At 35.5% G+C, this 18,127-nt stretch overlaps 1 protein-coding gene across 1 annotated transcript; it reads right to left on the bottom strand.

Annotated features, from left to right (window-relative positions):
- Nucleotides 1-15,048: 15,048 nt before the first annotated feature.
- LOC121768237 lies at nucleotides 15,049-15,805 on the bottom strand. The gene is made up of 2 exons (XM_042164661.1): nucleotides 15,398-15,805; nucleotides 15,049-15,290 (listed from the first exon to the last, which is right to left on the bottom strand). The coding sequence occupies exons 1-2, from the start codon at nucleotides 15,762-15,764 to the stop codon at nucleotides 15,262-15,264; spliced, it is 396 nt and encodes a 131-aa protein (XP_042020595.1). The 5' UTR covers nucleotides 15,765-15,805; the 3' UTR covers nucleotides 15,049-15,261.
- Between the last annotated feature and the right edge of the window lie 2,322 nt (nucleotides 15,806-18,127).

Below are 18,127 nucleotides of genomic sequence, written 5' to 3' on the forward strand. Positions count from 1 at the left end.
AAATCAAAATATTATGGGCCAAAATTGAGTATTGGTGGACAAAAGTTTGCTAAATTACAAAGCTTATAGAATAACTGAAACGAATCTGATTCATGCGTCGCCGCTCGATTCTCCCTCCAAATATTTCCGCTCCTCCGCCGCCGAACACATCGTTTGTTCGCTAGCAATCTTTCCTTAAACCTCCTTTTCCAAGTTCAATTTCAAGTTCGCTCGGCTACCGATTAAATTCAATCATGGAGACTCATGCCGACACTCGGGCCGTGAAGTCTCTCAACAAATCCTCCGGCCCCTGCTTCGTCGTAAGCAAATTCTGTTTGTTTGTACTCATTGTGTGATTTTTGGTTGTATACTATGCAAAAATTTGTGATTATAGTTCGATATTTATGATTGTTTTTATTGATTTCAGTTTTTAATTGTATGTGAATTGATTACTGATTTATGTTTTCAAGTCACGACTTGTTGCTTGGAGTGAAATTTCAGTAGTAAAAAATAAAAATGATACGAGTGAAAAGTATTGAATATGAATGTTAAATTGATGTATAAAAAAAATGATTGATAAATTGGAAATATTAAGCCGGATTGGGTCGGATTCTTTGGCCCATTTCACCGATGAATCGTGTGTGTTTTGTCTAAAAACCCATTGCCATACTCATTTAAGGCCAAGAAATGGAGTACTCCCTCCGCCCGCCATTAGGAGTCTCATTTCTTGACGGTACGGATTTTAAGAAATGTTAAGAAAAGTGGGTGGAAAAAAGTTAGTGGAATAAGGTCACACTTATATATATTAGTTTTAAATGAAATGTGAGTGAAATGAGTGGAAAGTGGGGTCTTACCATTTATGGTAAAAGTGAACTGGGACTCCTATTCACGGACGGACTAAAAAACGAGACTCATATTCGCGGACGGAAAGAGTAATAACTATCTTTGACATTATAGTTTTCAATGATTTAGGATTTTGACCAAGTTGAAATGGACTTGACCAAATTAAAGCTATAGTGTCAAATTAATGTATTATTAAGTATAGTTTATGATATGACATGCACCATTGAAAGGGGACTTGACCATTTTAAAGCTCTGGTGACCAGTTCCGTTTATATTAAAACATTTGGTTATGACAAAAATTAACCATTAAAACTAAAAATCTCAAACTATGACGTTATAATTTCATTTTTGTGCTGATGTTGGGTAAAATTTGAATCTTCTAAAATTGTGTGAATATTTTCACCACTGGATTAATATGATTAAAAGTCTAATGAATTGTGTGATTATTTTCACCAACTTTATTTTGTTCTAATTCTTCCAATATGCGATTTTAAAATGAGATTATATAGTCTCAATTTTGTCACACGGTCATTTTAGCCTAAATTTCTAAGAATTATGGATAAACATGGGTAGTGTTAAAATGCACATAGCATCAAATCCATAACTAAAACTAATCCTACACCATTATATTTTAAAATAAGTGGATGAGATTAAAACTCACGTATTTCAATGAAATGGTAAAATAGTCAAGTTGTTATAACATGATAATTTTCACGGTTTTTTTACATCAGCATAGTATATTACTAATTTCAACACAGTGACATGAGAATCTCAACACATGTACCAGAATATATCAATACAGTTTTATTGATATTGTACATGCATTATATTGAAATTGTTTGATGCATTTATTGGTATAAAATGTTTATCAACATATACAAAAATTGAAATAAAAATTATAAAATTTCATAATCCGATCAAAGTCAGAATATATGCAATTGAGATATCGTTAGAATCCTTATGAAATTACCTTTAATTTGATAAACCATTTTTTATGAAAAAATAATTTAAATCGAGAGAGTTACGTAAATTTAAAATTTTAAGATGATTTTGAAAAGAGAGAAATTGGTTAGTTTTAACTACCATATATAAGAATTGGCATTAATACCCTTTGCCCAGTTTGGTTGACGGGAAAGTAAAGTTGGCAAGGAAAATGATTCCTGGGAAAATGAGTCCCGGGAATATGATTCATAGTAACTTTACTTTCGTTTGGAAAATATCAAGATTTTAAATTTATATTTACTTTAAACACCAAACTAAAAAATATACTTATTATTTTTTTATTTATAAAAAAGAATAATAATGTAAATTTTTTATTAAATTATTAATTACAAATAATAATAATTGTATTATTATATTTATTATTATGATGGATAGTTTAAACATGGATTATCCATCATAATATATAATAATATAATTATAGTTATAGTTGCATGGAGAATTATACTCATTTATTATAATAATAAATATAATAATTATTATATTAAAATTATAATATTTACGGATATTATAATTGAATAAATTTTATAAATTAAAATTACAGCACTATGATTTTATTGATCAATTATTAATTTATAAAATATAATAATTATTATTTATTACTATTTATATTATATAATTATATTTTAATTATTTAATAAATTAATTACTATTATGAATTATTATAAAATATAGTTAGAATTATGATAATTTTATCCATAGTTATTTATTATAGTGAAATTAAGTATGATTTATAATTTAAAATTATTTTTAAAACATTGTAATTATTAATAATAATAGTAATAATAATAGTAATAATAATAATAATAATATAATAATAATAATAAAACTATACTATATTTCATTAAATATGTAAGAATCCTAAAACTGAGAAAAAGAATACCTAAGAAAAGTTAGGATTTAGAATCCTGGAAAGTTGTACTAACTTTCCTTGTCCTCGGATTCTGATTACTTTCCCAGTTTGCTTAAAAACTGAAACAAACATAGTTATTTAAAATTTAAGGAATCAGATTACTTTCCCAGACAGAATCCTGACAACCAAACATGGCCTTTAAGTTTATTAAATTGAAATTGGAGTTTTTTTTTTGAATTTAAAATATAATTGATGTGACATTATTTCAACCACTAGAAATCTAATGACTAAGATTTGATCTTAATTTGTGATTGCTACTTAGCAATTGATCATAACCCTAACATGGAGTATTTATTTATATTATCAATTTTAGGGGAGTGCTCAATTGCTAACTCATCATTTAATTGCTAACTACAACTAATTTAAGACCATAGGATTTTAGAAAACTTGTGGTCTACAATTTGTCACGTGTAATTTTTGTTTTTATTAATTAAATCGAAAAAGATAAAAAAAATACCAAATTAGGGTTTTTGATGAAAATGTCAATATTATTGTGTTTCGAAAATATCAACACAATGCTTTGAGAATTTCAACACAATGCTTTGAGAATGTTAACATATTGCTTATATTGACATTCGACATGCATTATATTGACATATTTTATATACTATGTTGACATTTGTGTTGTACGAAAAAATTAAATTTTTTTGAAATTTTTTTCAAATTTCGACGTCGGAACATATCCAAGTGAGATCTCGTTAGAATCCTTATGAAATTATCTTTAATTTGATATATGTTGTGCGAAAAAATAATTTAAATTGAGAAAGTTATATGCGTTTTAAAGTTATGAGATATTTTTCTAAAGTTAGTTACTACTAATTTGCTGTAAATTGACCTTAATACTCTTATTGACGTTTTTTTTATCGTATTGACATTTCAGGGTTGATGATCTAGCCCTTAATTTGAATATCTAATGACTATTATTTAGTTTTAGTTAGCAATTAAGTATTGAGTTAGCAATGTATCACTCCCCATCAATTTTATAGTACAATGAAACTTTTGGCTAGCCGATGCAAATATACACAGCTATGACTCTTTCGCATTTACGATAAAATAATACTAACATGCATATTACATTTTTAGTAACTCTTGAAATGGAGATGATGGAATGAAGATATTTTATTGCATTAATTGTTTATAAAATCACAAAGTTTGATTTAATTGTATTAATATTTTTAATATACATAAATGACAATGATCTTAGTTTCGTATCAAAAATTTCTGGCATTCATCTAAAGTTATGAATAAAAATTTCATAAATACAATTAGAGATGCAATTATATATGAAATAAATATTTTCATACGAGGGTTATATATACCGTGCATGTAAATTACTTTAAAACTTTATACCACTCATACATTTTGCTCGACTATTTTATAAGATACTTTAATCAAATTTGTGGACTGAGAATTTTAATAATATAAAGAAATTAACTAGTGTCAACTAAAAAAAGGAAGAAAAAAAACTAGGGTATGTGAGTGTAAAAGATAAGTCGTAAAATTTTATTTTAACTTTTAAATACTGATATATTATGAGCCTCTCATCCTATATCAAGACACACACCTCATGTATTATTTTCCAAAGCGATATAAATAGTAAATATATCGACAAAAGACGTGTCCAAATCTATTGTCGCCTACGATAGAATAAACACACGCCCGTGAAGATGCGACTTCTATTCACTACCCGTGAAGAAACAGAAATAAACCCATCAATATCAATGATTTGCCCATCTAAATCCCTTCGATTTTCTTCAATAATATTTTCATATCATATTTTATATTTTAGTTTACCAGCTCACACTATCAATGTATCAATATGTTTGTAAAGGAAGTATGAAATATAAGAAATAATGTAAACAATTTTTCAAAATTAATCTTTGTAGCACACCGCGTGAACCGATATCAACTTCATTAAACATTTTTAAAGGGCTTTGTAATTAAATAATGGACTAAAAACTTGGAATCTTATTCAATTCTTTTTCCCATCTAAAAATGTTGCATTATGATGGGATAATGATATTTGAAATTTTAGATAAAAAGCAATTATGACATAAAACAATTTGGACAGATTATAGTGATCTCAATCAATACACACGTAAAACACACTCGAGATACAGTCAGTTAATTTATAAACAGTGTTTGTAATCCATAAACATGTAAAACACACTTCGGATAAAGTCAGTTAATGTATAGATAATGTTCGCAATCCATAATTAAACATGTATAACACACTCAAGATATAATCAGTTAATATATAGATAGCGTTCGTAATTCATAAACATGTAAAACACACTCCACATATAGTCAAATAATATATAAATATAGCACACACCGAATATAGTCGATTGCCAAAAATATGAATCTAACTAAATTTAAAATTTTAAAGATAATCATCTTTCAATGACTTACACTAATTTTAATATAAAATTATTTAAATTATATTTATAGATAAACATCTATATTTGTAGATTTATTATTAAATTCAAATTTAGAGTTACAAAGTTGGAGGCAAAATCAAAAGACAATGGCATGAAATGAGTCAAGTAGGATTCGCACCCAGGTCACACACATTGCAAACTAACTAATTCTTTCAATTGTACTACCTGAGCAACGCATTATATGTAAATGTGAAGGCCAAATGCGTTCAAAGCCCACAGGCTGTATGCATTTTCAAGTTCAATGTAATTTTAAATACCCAAACATTATATGTGTGTTTTTACCAATTCTATATATATATATATATATATATATAAACAATATTAATTTGATGTGATATCATTCAACACACATTCCCTAACTTAAATTGGAGTACAGTATATTTTACGGAAAGTGAGTTCAATCATATTGTGTGGTGAATTCCAAGCCTATAAGCTTCTCGTGAATCAAATGTGGGACAACCCTATTCCCAAACAAACTTCAATCAACATTAAAATCAGCCAACCAAGAAAGATAACTTATCCCTACCCCTAACTCCTACATTCACTCCCTTTTGCCTTCAATAAAATATCTGCTGCCACCTTCCGCCAATGATTTAATTGCCCTTTTGCTAATATTACAAATTTGTCTAGATTGCTCTATCACAATACAACACTAGCCATAAACGAGCATTCCCAATTTCCCATCTACTAGAGAAGTACACAATCACAACTAGTTAGAATGTCTGGGATTCTTACACTCATCCTGCTCACTTCCCCATTCTTGTCAGAAGCCAGGCATCATTCCCCCTCCGCGCCGGAAAAGTTTTTTCTGCCTCCAAATCCATTGAATCCCGGCCTACTGCCTCCCAACCCCCTTCTGCCGCCTCCTTCCTTGATCCCTCCGGTCCTGCCGACTCCTCCGCCGTCGATCATTCCGCCGGTGCTGCCTACTCCGCCACCGTCGGTGATTCCTCCCCTTCTCCCGACGCCGCCCTCGTCGCCTTCCTTCCCCTTGCCCTTGCCCTTACCGCCAATAATTCCCGGTTTGGTCCCGTCTCCGTCGCCGCCACCGCCGGTTCTTCCGGTTCCTCTACCTCCGCTGCCTGTCCCTCCTGTTCCGTTTCTGCTGTTGGAATCAAATTAATTGTAGGAAAAACATGTAACATGTGGGAAATTAGAAAGGTCTCAAAACCTTTCCTTTCCTAAGTCTTTTGGCTTTTCAACGTCCATGTGTTTATGAGGTGCCTTAAACCCGAGACCTCTCGTGTGGCCACTCCTAGCCTATAAATAGGTGGAGTCTTGAGAGTTGAGAACACAACACAACCTACAATCATTCTCTCTTCTCTCATAGCTCAAGCACTCTAGTTCGCATCTTAGGAGCATCGCATTGCTCGGTTCTCGCCTCCAATTCAAGTTCGCCGGAGCCTACGAGTTTGAGGTGCTTCAACTCGATAGGAGGAAAGTCGTTTCATCTTTGGGGACATTACGCCAATCCGTGAGCACTAGCCGGGGCGTATTTCGTCTTGCGGAGAGAGGGTCACCTCGACTCGACTTGAAGAAGACAATAGTTTGCATCTTGTTCCTTTTATTGTATCTACTTTGTTTTATTTACCTTCCAGTTTTTTGGTTCTTTTGTAATAGCAAGGGTTACCCGTGTAAAAGGCTGCAATATTTCCAACAATCGCAAGACGAAATATTGTACTTTTGTTGAATTCATGTCGACCGATGCCGGAGGAAACATGAAATTCAAAGCTGGAATAAAGCAACGAACGGTCGCAATGTCGATGAGCTATGGAGTGGTTAATTCCTTGAGATCTATTCTCTTGAGAATGATGTTTATCGTTTGTCATTTGACAAGCAAGACCAATTTAGATTTGGTAGTAGTAATTGGGATGCATGGGTTGATGAATATACCAATGCACATTTGGTTCAATATAATTGTGTACTTATTGTTGGAAACAATACTGTACAAATTATTTGAACGTGTTGTTATAAACAACAAAGATCACGAGGTGATCGCAGTGGTCTCCGACGTGGACCATGGTAATAATCCAAATGAATGGTTTGTTGATACGGGTGCCACATGTCATGTGTGCTCCGAGAGAAGCGTTTTTTCTACTTACAAATCTGTTGGAGGTAGAAAAGTACGTATGGGAAACCAAGCCTCTTCCGAGGTGGTTGGTGTGGGTAATGTGTTCCTAAAATTAGGATCCGGAAAGGTTCTTACCCTCAAGGATGTGCTGCATGTCCCAGACATCCGAAATAATTTGGTGTCAGGCTCTCTTCTAGTAAATCATGGATTTTCACTAGAATTTGAGTGTGAAAAGGTTATATTGACCAAGTATGAAAAGTTCATAGGTGAAGGTCACCTAGTGAATGGGCTTTTTGAGCTGAATGTTACGGTCATTCACCGTGGAAAAGGATTAAGAAATAAGGAAGATGATGCATCCTCCTATTTGCTTGAGTGCTCTGATTTATGGCATAAAAGATTGGAACATGTAAATCTAAATGCTATAAAAAGATTAGTAAATCTTAATTTAATAAAAGTAGATAAGTTTAACTCACAAGAAAAATGTGAAGTCTGTGTTGAAGCAAAAATGACCAAGCTACCGTTTCGCTCGGTAGAACGGAGCACAAAACCTCTAGAGTTAATCCATACAGACGTATGTGATTTAAAATTTGTGCAAACTAGAGGTGGTAAAAAGTACTTCATCACATTTATAGATGATTGCACAAGGTATTGTTACCTTTACTTATTAAGAAGTAAAGATGAGGCAATTGAAGCGTTTAAAGACTTCAAAAATGAAGCTGAAAATCAACTTAATTGTCGAATTAAGTGTGTTCGAAGTGATAGAGGTGGTGAGTATGTAGCCCCGTTTGCAGAATTATGTCATGCAAGTGGTATAATTCACCAAACAACGGCTCCATATTCTCCCCAGTCAAATGGAGTTGTTGAACGAAAAAATCGAACACTTAAAGAGATGATGAATGCTCTGTTGATTAATTCTGGTTTATCCCAGAACATGTGGGGGGAGGCTGTGTTAACAGCGAATCATATCCTGAATAAAATTCCACTAAAAAATAGGGATGTGACTCCTTATGAGTTGTGGAAAGGGAAGAAACCTTCATATTCATACCTCAAAGTGTGGGGGTGTTTAGCGAAGGTAGAAGTGCCACCTCCGAAACAAGTTGCAATAGGCCCTAAAACAGTCGATTGCATCTTTATTGGCCATGCACTTAATAATAGTGCCTATCGTTTCCTAGTCCATAAGTCAGCTGTGCCTGGCGTGGCTGAAGGAACAACGATTGAGTCAAGGAATGCTATATTCTTTGAGAATGTATACCCTTGCAAGAGGCAAGAGGATCGTTCTAGTGAAAGAATGATGGATGAATCCACTAGTTCTAATCCTCCAAAAAGGACGAGGTCAAGTCCTGAGGATGTTGAACCAAGACGTGGTAAAAGAGTTAAAGTTGCTAAAACATTTGGTCCTGACTTCATAACTTTTATGTTGGATGACGAACCAAAGTCATTGGCGGAAGCTCTGTCTGGCCCAGACGCGGCGTGGTGGCAAGAAGCTATCAACAGTGAAATTGAATCCATCATGAGAAATAACACTTGGGTGTTAGTAAACTTGCCTGAAGGCTGTAAGCCTTTAGGGTGCAAGTGGATTCTGAAAAGGAAATATAAGCCCGATGGTACTATAGATAAGTACAAAGCTCGCCTAGTTGTCCAAGGCTTTAAGCAGAAAGAAGGGTATGACTTTTTTGATACCTATTCACCTGTTACGAGAATCACTTCCATTCGGGTGCTTCTAGCGATTGCTGCTTTGCACAATCTTGAGATTCACCAAATGGATGTGAAAACTGCGTTTCTGAATGGTGATCTGGAAGAAGAAATATATATGGAACAACCCGAAGGGTTTGTTGTGCCTGGGCAAGAGCGTAAAGTATGCAAACTGGTAAAGTCATTATATGGGTTGAAGCAAGCACCATTACAATGGCATTTGAAATTTGACAACGTGATGTTGGCAAATGGATTCACTATCAATGAGTGCGATAAGTGTGTTTACATTAAGAACACAGATAACGGTTTTGTTATTGTGTGTCTGTATGTTGATGATATGTTGATAATGGGTAGCAATAGTGCCATTATTAACGAGACAAAAAACATGTTGAAAAGAAATTTTGATATGAAAGATATGAGTCTAGCTGATGTGATTCTTGGAATCAAAATATTGAGGACTAATGAGGGAATTGCCTTAACGCAATCTCATTATGTTGAGAAAATGCTTAAGAAATTCAACTCGTTTGATTGTAAGCCAGCAAAGACTCCTTTGGAGCTCAATGTCCATCTGAGCAAGAATATGGGTGATTATGTTGCTGAAGAAGAGTATGCAAAAGTCATAGGAAGTTTGATGTTTATCACAAACTGTAATCGACCTGATCTTGCTTGTCTTGTAAACAAGTTGAGCCGATTTACGAGCAACCCAAGTAAGGAACATTGGAAAGCTCTGTGTAGAGTTTTGAGATACTTGAAGTATACTCTTAACTTTGGGTTGCATTACACAAGATATCCCCAAGTACTTGAAGGGTACTGTGATGCAAATTGGATCTCTGATTCAAAAGACTCATTTTCTACAAGTGGGTATGTGTTCACTGTGGGGGGTGGTGCTGTCTCGTGGAAATCAACGAAACAGACATGTATTGCTCGTTCCACCATGGAATCTGAGTTTATCGCTTTGGATAAAGCATGGGAAGAAGCCGAGCGGCTTAGAAACTTCCTAGAAGATATTCCATGTTGGAAGAAGCCAGTGCCGACAGTAGTGATACACTGTGATAGCCAAGCAGCTATAGGTAGAGCACACAGTGGCTTATACAATGGTAAGTCTCGACATATTCGTCGGCGACATAATACCGTCAGACAATTGATCACAAGTGGTGTTATCACAGTTGACTATGTAAGGTCAGTGGATAACTTAGCGGATCCGTTAACAAAAGGTTTAAACCGTGATCAAATGCAAAAATTGCTAAAAGGAATGGGACTGAAAACCACATCTTAAAAGATGAGTATAGTGGTAACCCAACCATACGATTGGAGATCCCATGGGATTGGTTCAATGGGAAAACGAAGCTATACAAATCTAGCTGTAACACTCAGAAGATTTTAATCTTCGCCCATTCTTTAGAAAGCATTGAGTGTTGTAACCTGCACGTGGTAAGAGGCTAAGTCTTTTGACTTTTAATGATTCTTGAAATCTCAAGGAGATGCAGTATGGCAGGATACTCATGAAAGAATCACCTATATAAGTGAGAAGTGAGGCCGCTTCGTGAGAGTAAGTCACTTATGAATTCCAAAGAGGTGTTCCACGGCCGAAACGGACACAAACGTGAGAACTGATGGAGTTGAGACTATATTGTGTTGATACTATTGACTAGGCATACACTAAGGAGGAATAGTTCAAGGCATCGCGTCCACTAGCCCGCCGGTATGTCCGATAGTATTGACTATGGAAGGTTCAAAACCACAAGTTACCTCTCCAAATACAATATTGTTTCTCGAGAACTGAGCAAAGAGTCTGCATACATGCATTTGTGTCTGGTGTTGGTTTGAGCTTGCAGCGCTCTAACCAATGTGGAGGATTGTAGGAAAAACATGTAACATGTGGGAAATTAGAAAGGTCTCAAAACCTTTCCTTTCCTAAGTCTTTTGGCTTTTCAACGTCCATGTGTTTATGAGGTGCCTTAAACCCGAGACCTCTCGTGTGGCCACTCCTAGCCTATAAATAGGTGTAGTCTTGAGAGTTGAGAACACAACACAACCTACAATCATTCTCTCTTCTCTCATAGCTCAAGCACTCTAGTTCGCATCTTAGGAGCATCGCATTGCTCGGTTCTCGCCTCCAATTCAAGTTCGCCGGAGCCTACGAGTTTGAGGTGCTTCAACTCGATAGGAGGAAAGTCGTTTCATCTTTGGGGACATTACGCCAATCCGTGAGCACTAGCCGGGGCGTATTTCGTCTTGCGGAGAGAGGGTCACCTCGACTCGACTTGAAGAAGACAATAGTTTGCATCTTGTTCCTTTTATTGTATCTACTTTGTTTTATTTACCTTCCAGTTTTTTGGTTCTTTTGTAATAGCAAGGGTTACCCGTGTAAAAGGCTGCAATATTTCCAACATGATTCACACATAAATCATACATGTTGAAAACGATCGATAAACATAAAGCGGAAGCTTACATGGATTCGAATTCATGTTGTTCTTGAGATTGGTGATTGGCCTTCCAAGTATTAACGCTTTTCACAGATTCTCTGTAATCTGGAAATCTTGAGTTTCTGAATTGTCTTTCGGAATGGGATGAGATTGACATATTTATAGCGTTAATAGTTGGGGACCATAACCGCAAATTAGAGAATAAGTCCCTAACTTTATTATAACTCTAATTTCACCCATAACAAAATTAAAGTTATCCAAATTAGTATCTGCACAAAAGTCCTCATACTTTTATAGATGATCGTTTGACCCTATAAGTTATATTAACTTAGTAGATCACGTAATCGGGTCATCCAATAAATAGTCATAAATATTATACAATCTTTAGACGATTATGTTGGACCATATTAAAATGTTCCAACAATCTCCCACTTGGGCCAACATAAAAGTCACCAATTGATTGTTCATTACTGAAGTTGCGCGCTTACTATTTATATTAATCATCTTTACCGATCCGGTCTACTAAACATGTTAATATAGAACCAAAGAAGTTTAAGTCACAACACGTATACATGACTAAACTCATCAGTGATCACAAATATCAACACATCAAGCAACACAAATCAAAATATGAGTGTACAGCATGAAAATTACATGCTATGTGATCTTTGCATGTCTATTTTCAACTGGTCCTCTGAAACTGTAGTGAGATCAGAAAATACCAAAGCATAATTCAAAGTAACTAAAACCAAAGTAACTAAAGTGTGCACTTAATAATTGAAATTCAATATCATTACATATATGAACATAAACTCCCACTAAACCAAAGCATCACAAGGTCGAACACCCATGTGAAATACATGCTCATGAAAGACCGAAGGCGGTAAACCTTTAGTAAAAGGATCCGCAAGCATGGAAGTCGAACCTAAGTGTTCAATTTGCAATTGCCTACTCTGAATTCTATCCTTAACAGCAAGGAACTTGATGTCAATATGTTTAGACTTCGACGAGCTCCTGTTGTTGTTGGAGTACATGACTGCGGACTTATTGTCACAATATAACTTGAGTGGTCTTTCAATACTATCCACAATTTGCAGTCCTTGAATAAAATTTCGCAGCCATACTCCATGTTGTGATGCCTCAAAACAAGCTATGAATTCTGCTTCCATTGTAGAGGTGGCTATCAATGTTTGTTTGACACTTTTCCAAGATATAGCCCCTCCGGCTAGCATGAAAACATAACCTGACGTGGATCTACGACTGTCTTGGCATCCCGCGAAATCCGAATCAGAATACCCAATGATCTCAAGCTGATCCAATTTCCTATAAGTGAGCATATAATCCTTTGTTCTTTGCAGATACCGCAAAACACGTTTGACTGCTTTCTAATGATCCATACCGGGATTACTCAAATATCTGCCTAGCATGCCTACTATGAACGCAATATCCGGACGCGTGCATACTTGTGCATACATAAGACTTCCCACAGCCGATGCATAGGGAATTAATTCCATTTCCTTTCTTGCAAGTTCATTCTCGGGGCATTGATTTAAACTGAATTTATCACCTTTAGCCACAGGGGTATCTCCTGGTCTACAATCTTTCATGCCAAATCTTGCCAATACTTTATCGATGTAGCTCTTTTGTGATAATCCAAGTACACCTAAGGAACGATCTCGATGTATTTGGATTCCTAATACAAAAGAAGCATCACCAAGATCTTTCATTTCGAATTTTCTTGAAAGAAATTTCTTGGTGTCACGTAATAAATCTACATCGTTGCAAGCAAGTAGAATGTCGTCGACATATAGAACCAGGAAAATGAATTTACTCCCACTGAACTTATAGTATATGCATTCATCAACAGGATTCGTCTCAAAACCAAATGAGATGACAACTTGATGAAATTTAACATACCATTGACGAGACGCTTGTTTGAGACCATAGATGGATTTCTTAAGTTTGCATACCATCTTCTTTGGGTCACCAGACACAAAGTTTTCAGGTTGCACCATATAAATCGTTTCTGTAATGTCGCCATTAAGAAACGCTGTCTTTACATCCATCTGTTGTAGCTCCAAATTAAAATGAGCCACTAGTGCCATGATTATTCTGAATGAGTCTTTCGTTGAAACTGGAGAGAACGTCTCGGTAAAATCGATGCCTTCTTTTTGAGTAAAGCCTTTTGCTACAAGACGAGCCTTATATCTTTCCACATTGCCTTGCGAATCCCGTTTGGTCTTAAAAATCCACTTGCAACCAATGGGTTTTGCACCTTCGGGCAATGGGACAAGATCCCAAACGTCATTGCTTTGCATAGACTTAATCTCTTCAACCATAGCATCGATCCACTTTTGAGCATTAGGGCTTTCAATGGCTTGACGGAAGGTGACTGGGTCATCTTCCATCACTCCAATGTCTACCTCATGCTCTTGGAGATATACAATATATTCATCCGTAGATATTGCAGGTCTCCTTACTCTAGTGGATCTCCTAAGTGGCACTACTTCATGATGTTCTTGAGGAGGTTGAGGTTGTTCTTCATGTTGTTGTTCGGGAGGCGGAACAGGAATTACGAGAGTGTCGTCTTGTTCTGGAATGAAGGGAAGTGATATTACTTCCTCTTCAAAGACAACATTCTTCATACCATCTTCCCCCCCAAACTCAACTTCCTCAAAGAATCTTGCATTATTCGTCTCGAAAAATGATCTAGTTGTGGGATCATAGAACTTGAAACCCCTTGACCGCTCAGGATAACCTACAAAGTAACAACTTACCGTTTTAGAGTCCAATTTATGCTCGTTTGGCCTATAAGGCCGAGCTTCTGCTGGACAACCCCAAACATGTAAATGACCTAAGCTGGGTTTTTTGCCCGTCCACAATTCATAAGGGGTTACGGCAGTTGCTTTAGTAGGTACACGGTTTAGGATGTATGTTGCGGTCTTAAGTGCCTCTCCCCAAAGGGATTCTGGCAAAGTAGAATGACTAATCATGCTTCTAACCATATCATTGAGGGTTCTATTTCGTCTTTCATTAACACCATTCATGGTAGGACTACCAGGCATTGTGTACTGGGGAACGATTCCATATTCCTCTAGGAATCTGGCAAAAGGTCCTGGACGTTGTTCACCTGAGCCGTCATATCTACCATAGTATTCTCCACCACGGTCAGATCTGACGTTCTTAATTCTTTTGCCAAGTTGATTTTCAACCTCGGCCTTATAACTCTTGAACGTATCTAGTGCTTGAGATTTTTCACTTATTAGATATAAATAACCATATCTGGAATAATCGTCTATGAACGTAATAAAATATCGTTGACCATTCCAAGAAGCAGTAGGGAACGGTCCACAGATATCTGTATGGATAAGTTCTAAGACGTCTGTAGTCCGATTGGCTTCAAATCTCCTAATGTTTGTTTGTTTCCCCTTAATGCACTCAACACAGACTTGAAAGTCTGCCATATTGGGAATGGTAAGAATTCCATCTGACACAAGTCTTTCTATTCTCCGTTTGGAGATATGACCCAAACGTTTGTGCCAAATTGTGGCAGAATTCTCACTCATTAATTTACGCTTTGTACCTTGTGAGTTCACATGCAGGGCTTCATTAAATGAAGTAATAGTATTAAGCAAATAAAGATTATCACCATAAGAAAGAGAACCGGTGCCAACCAAAGTTGAATGTAGATAAAGACTAAATTTACCATTTCTAAATGAACAAGTATAACCGAATTTGTCCAATACAGAAATAGAAATTAAATTCCGTCTAAATGACGGTACAACAAAAGTCTGTTCTAAATCCAAATAACAACCAGTTTTTAGTAATAATCTAAATGTGCCTATTGCCTCCACTTCAACTTGTTTGCCATCGCCCACATAGATGAATCTTTCAGCATCAATCGGCTTTCGGCACTGGAGGCAACCCTGCATGGACACACTTATGTGAGTAGTAGCACCAGAATCTAGCCACCAAGTATGTCCAGGTACAGAAGCTAAATTAACTTCTGAACAAACATAAGTGAAAAATGTACCCTTCTTCACGCGCCAAGCGTGATATTCTTCACAATCATTCTTCTTGTGTCCATCTTTCTTGCAAAAGAAGCAAACTGAACCTGATCTTTCCTTCTTAAACTGTTTTGCAGATGGACCCGCAACATTTCTGGAGGAATCGGGAAGAATCCTCTTCCCCTTAGCGAACTCGGAAAGAATCCTCTTTCCCTTGTCCCTTCCTCGTTTACCCCTATAGCTTGTTGCTAAGTGAGCACTTTCTGTCTTACTTTGCTTCAATCTCTCTTCCTCTTGAACACAATGAGAAATCAACTCATTCAATGACCATTTATCCTTCACAGTATTATAACTGACTTTGAAGTGATCAAATTGATGAGGAAGAGATATCATAACCAAATGCACTAGTTGATCATCACTGATCGTCAAATTAAGTGTCGTAAGCTTTGAAGCAGTGTTTGACATTTCCATAATATGCTCCCGAATTTCCCCTCGTCCATTATACCTCATAGTCACAAGTTTATGCATCAATGAAGCCGTTTCGGCCTTTTCATTGCTTGCGAAATTCATATCAATGGCCTCGAGGAATTCCTTAGCAGTTGCTTCTTTCGGGACAGTACCGCGAAAGTTTTCAGGGATAGCATGTTGCATAATCATAAGACTCATGCGATTGGAGTGTTCCCACCTCTCAAAATTCCGTTTATCCTCATCGGAACTTTCATAAGTAAGAGGGGCGGGTTGCTCCGTCCGAAGTGCATAGTCTAAATTTGCAATCCCCAAACCAATCAATACCTTGCTTCTCCACGATGCATAGGTATTGCCTTTTAGTACAGGAATGTAATTTAGAAAACCAATAGCAGATTCTTGAGCTAGCAAAGAACAAATATAACAAGTAGGACAATAATTAGCTCACGTAAATAATAAGTAAATAAATTAAATAATGACAATTCCCATTTCAAGATGTCGGCACAACATTAAAATTTCATCTTTGGACAAAATAATAACTCGCAAGTGACATCTTAATACGTAGTAATCAAATATAGATAATCATTTCCTGTCAAACAATAAGTCTTCCTTTGGGCCGACTTAATGTCCACAATGACTTAAGGATAATCTCATATTATTACCACAAAGTACACAAGAAACACGGCCAAATAACAATCTTCCTTTGGGCCGATTAACTATTCGCATGTATTTCAAGTATACAAATAATACACATTCCAAATAAAATTAATCTACACATCAGAGCCCACTTTGGCGAGTTAATGCTTTAATTAATTTATTTAGAATGATAAACAACAAAAGCTTTAAGTCATTATTTAATTAATTACTTAATAACCAAAACAATTAAGTTTTAAAAATAAATCTTGCGGGCTATTTAGCAAAGACTAAAATCTTGCGGGCTATTTAAAAATTTGATGGCCTTAAAATATATATAATCTGCCACATGACCAAATTTTGGACTTACGTAAAATAAAATAAACTGACAGCCCGCAATTAAAAAAAAACCCAGAACCTATCACCCTTCTCTATTCTGCAAAAAATGAATAGCAGTAGTTATAGTGAAGGAGGAGATGCGACGGTTCGACACGCCGTTTCATTCTATCGCCGGTAACCGCTGCTAACCGTGACGTCACTGCCAATGCCAGACGTCGCTGGTTTTCACCCAAGACAGACGACAACCAGAGAATTTTCCAAAATAATTTTGAAAGAAATTGCTTTAAAAAAAAAACAGAATTTCAGAATGTTTAACATCAAGAATCCGGTCGAAAGTTTTGGCGAAAAATAAGCAACAGATTTTGAAAGAGAAAATTGTTTCTCAATTTCATACTTAACATTCTGTCGAACGCAAGGGATGCTTAAAGTTATTGAATCAAGTTCTAAATTTTCATAAACCATTCACAGTGCGTACATGATCAACAATTAGTTGAAAATTTTGTTAATGAATTCCAAAAGAAAACATCAAATTTTCATTCGAGTTTTCATCAATAATTTGTAAAAGAAAACTTGTATTTGCATTAGAGTTCACGGAGGAATTGATGAACAACACCAGTAAGTTCAACAACAAATCCCAAAATAATTTGATCACATAATTTTCATAAACGACTCCAATACAATGAAAACTCATATTAAACGAATTATCAATTCGTTCCAACATGTATTGGCTCTGATACCAATTGTTGGAATCAAATTAATGATTCACACATAAATCATACATGTTGAAAACGATCGATAAACATAAAGCGGAAGCTTACATGGATTCGAATTCATGTTGTTCTTGAAATTGGTGATTGGCCTTCCAAGTATTAACGCTTTTCACAGATTCTCTGTAATCTGGAAATCTTGAGTTTCTGAATTGTCTTTCGGAATAAGATGAGATTGACATATTTATAGCGTTAATAGTTGGGGACCATAACCGCAAATTAGAGAATAAGTCCCTAACTTTATTATAACTCTAATTTCACCCATAACAAAATTAAAGTTATCCAAATTAGTATCTGCACAAAAGTCCTCATACTTTTATAGATGATCGTTTGACCCTATAAGTTATATTAACTTAGTAGATCACGTAAACGGGTCATCCAATAAATAGTCATAAATATTATACAATCTTTAGACGATTATGTTGGACCATATTAAAATGTTCCAACATCTGCCACCTGGGATTCCGGGAGGCCCGCCGGCTGAGGTCTCTTCTAAGCCGTGATGATGTTGCACCTATATACTATAATGATGAATTAATAAATTTAGTTGCT

The sequence above is a fragment of the Salvia splendens genome, chromosome 15 (assembly GCF_004379255.2).
Source record: "Salvia splendens isolate huo1 chromosome 15, SspV2, whole genome shotgun sequence".
Taxonomy (NCBI): domain Eukaryota; kingdom Viridiplantae; phylum Streptophyta; class Magnoliopsida; order Lamiales; family Lamiaceae; genus Salvia; species Salvia splendens.

Bases quoted from the DNA above. Each gene is read 5' to 3' on its own strand.
- LOC121768237 (XM_042164661.1), bottom strand. From the start codon at position 15,764: ATGATATCTCTTCCTCATCAATTTGATCACTTCAAAGTCAGTTATAAT. The intron at 15,291-15,397 runs GTACATTTTTCA...GTGTCCATGCAG, and splicing joins CGCTTGGCGCGTGAAGAAGG to GGTTGCCTCCAGTGCCGAAA.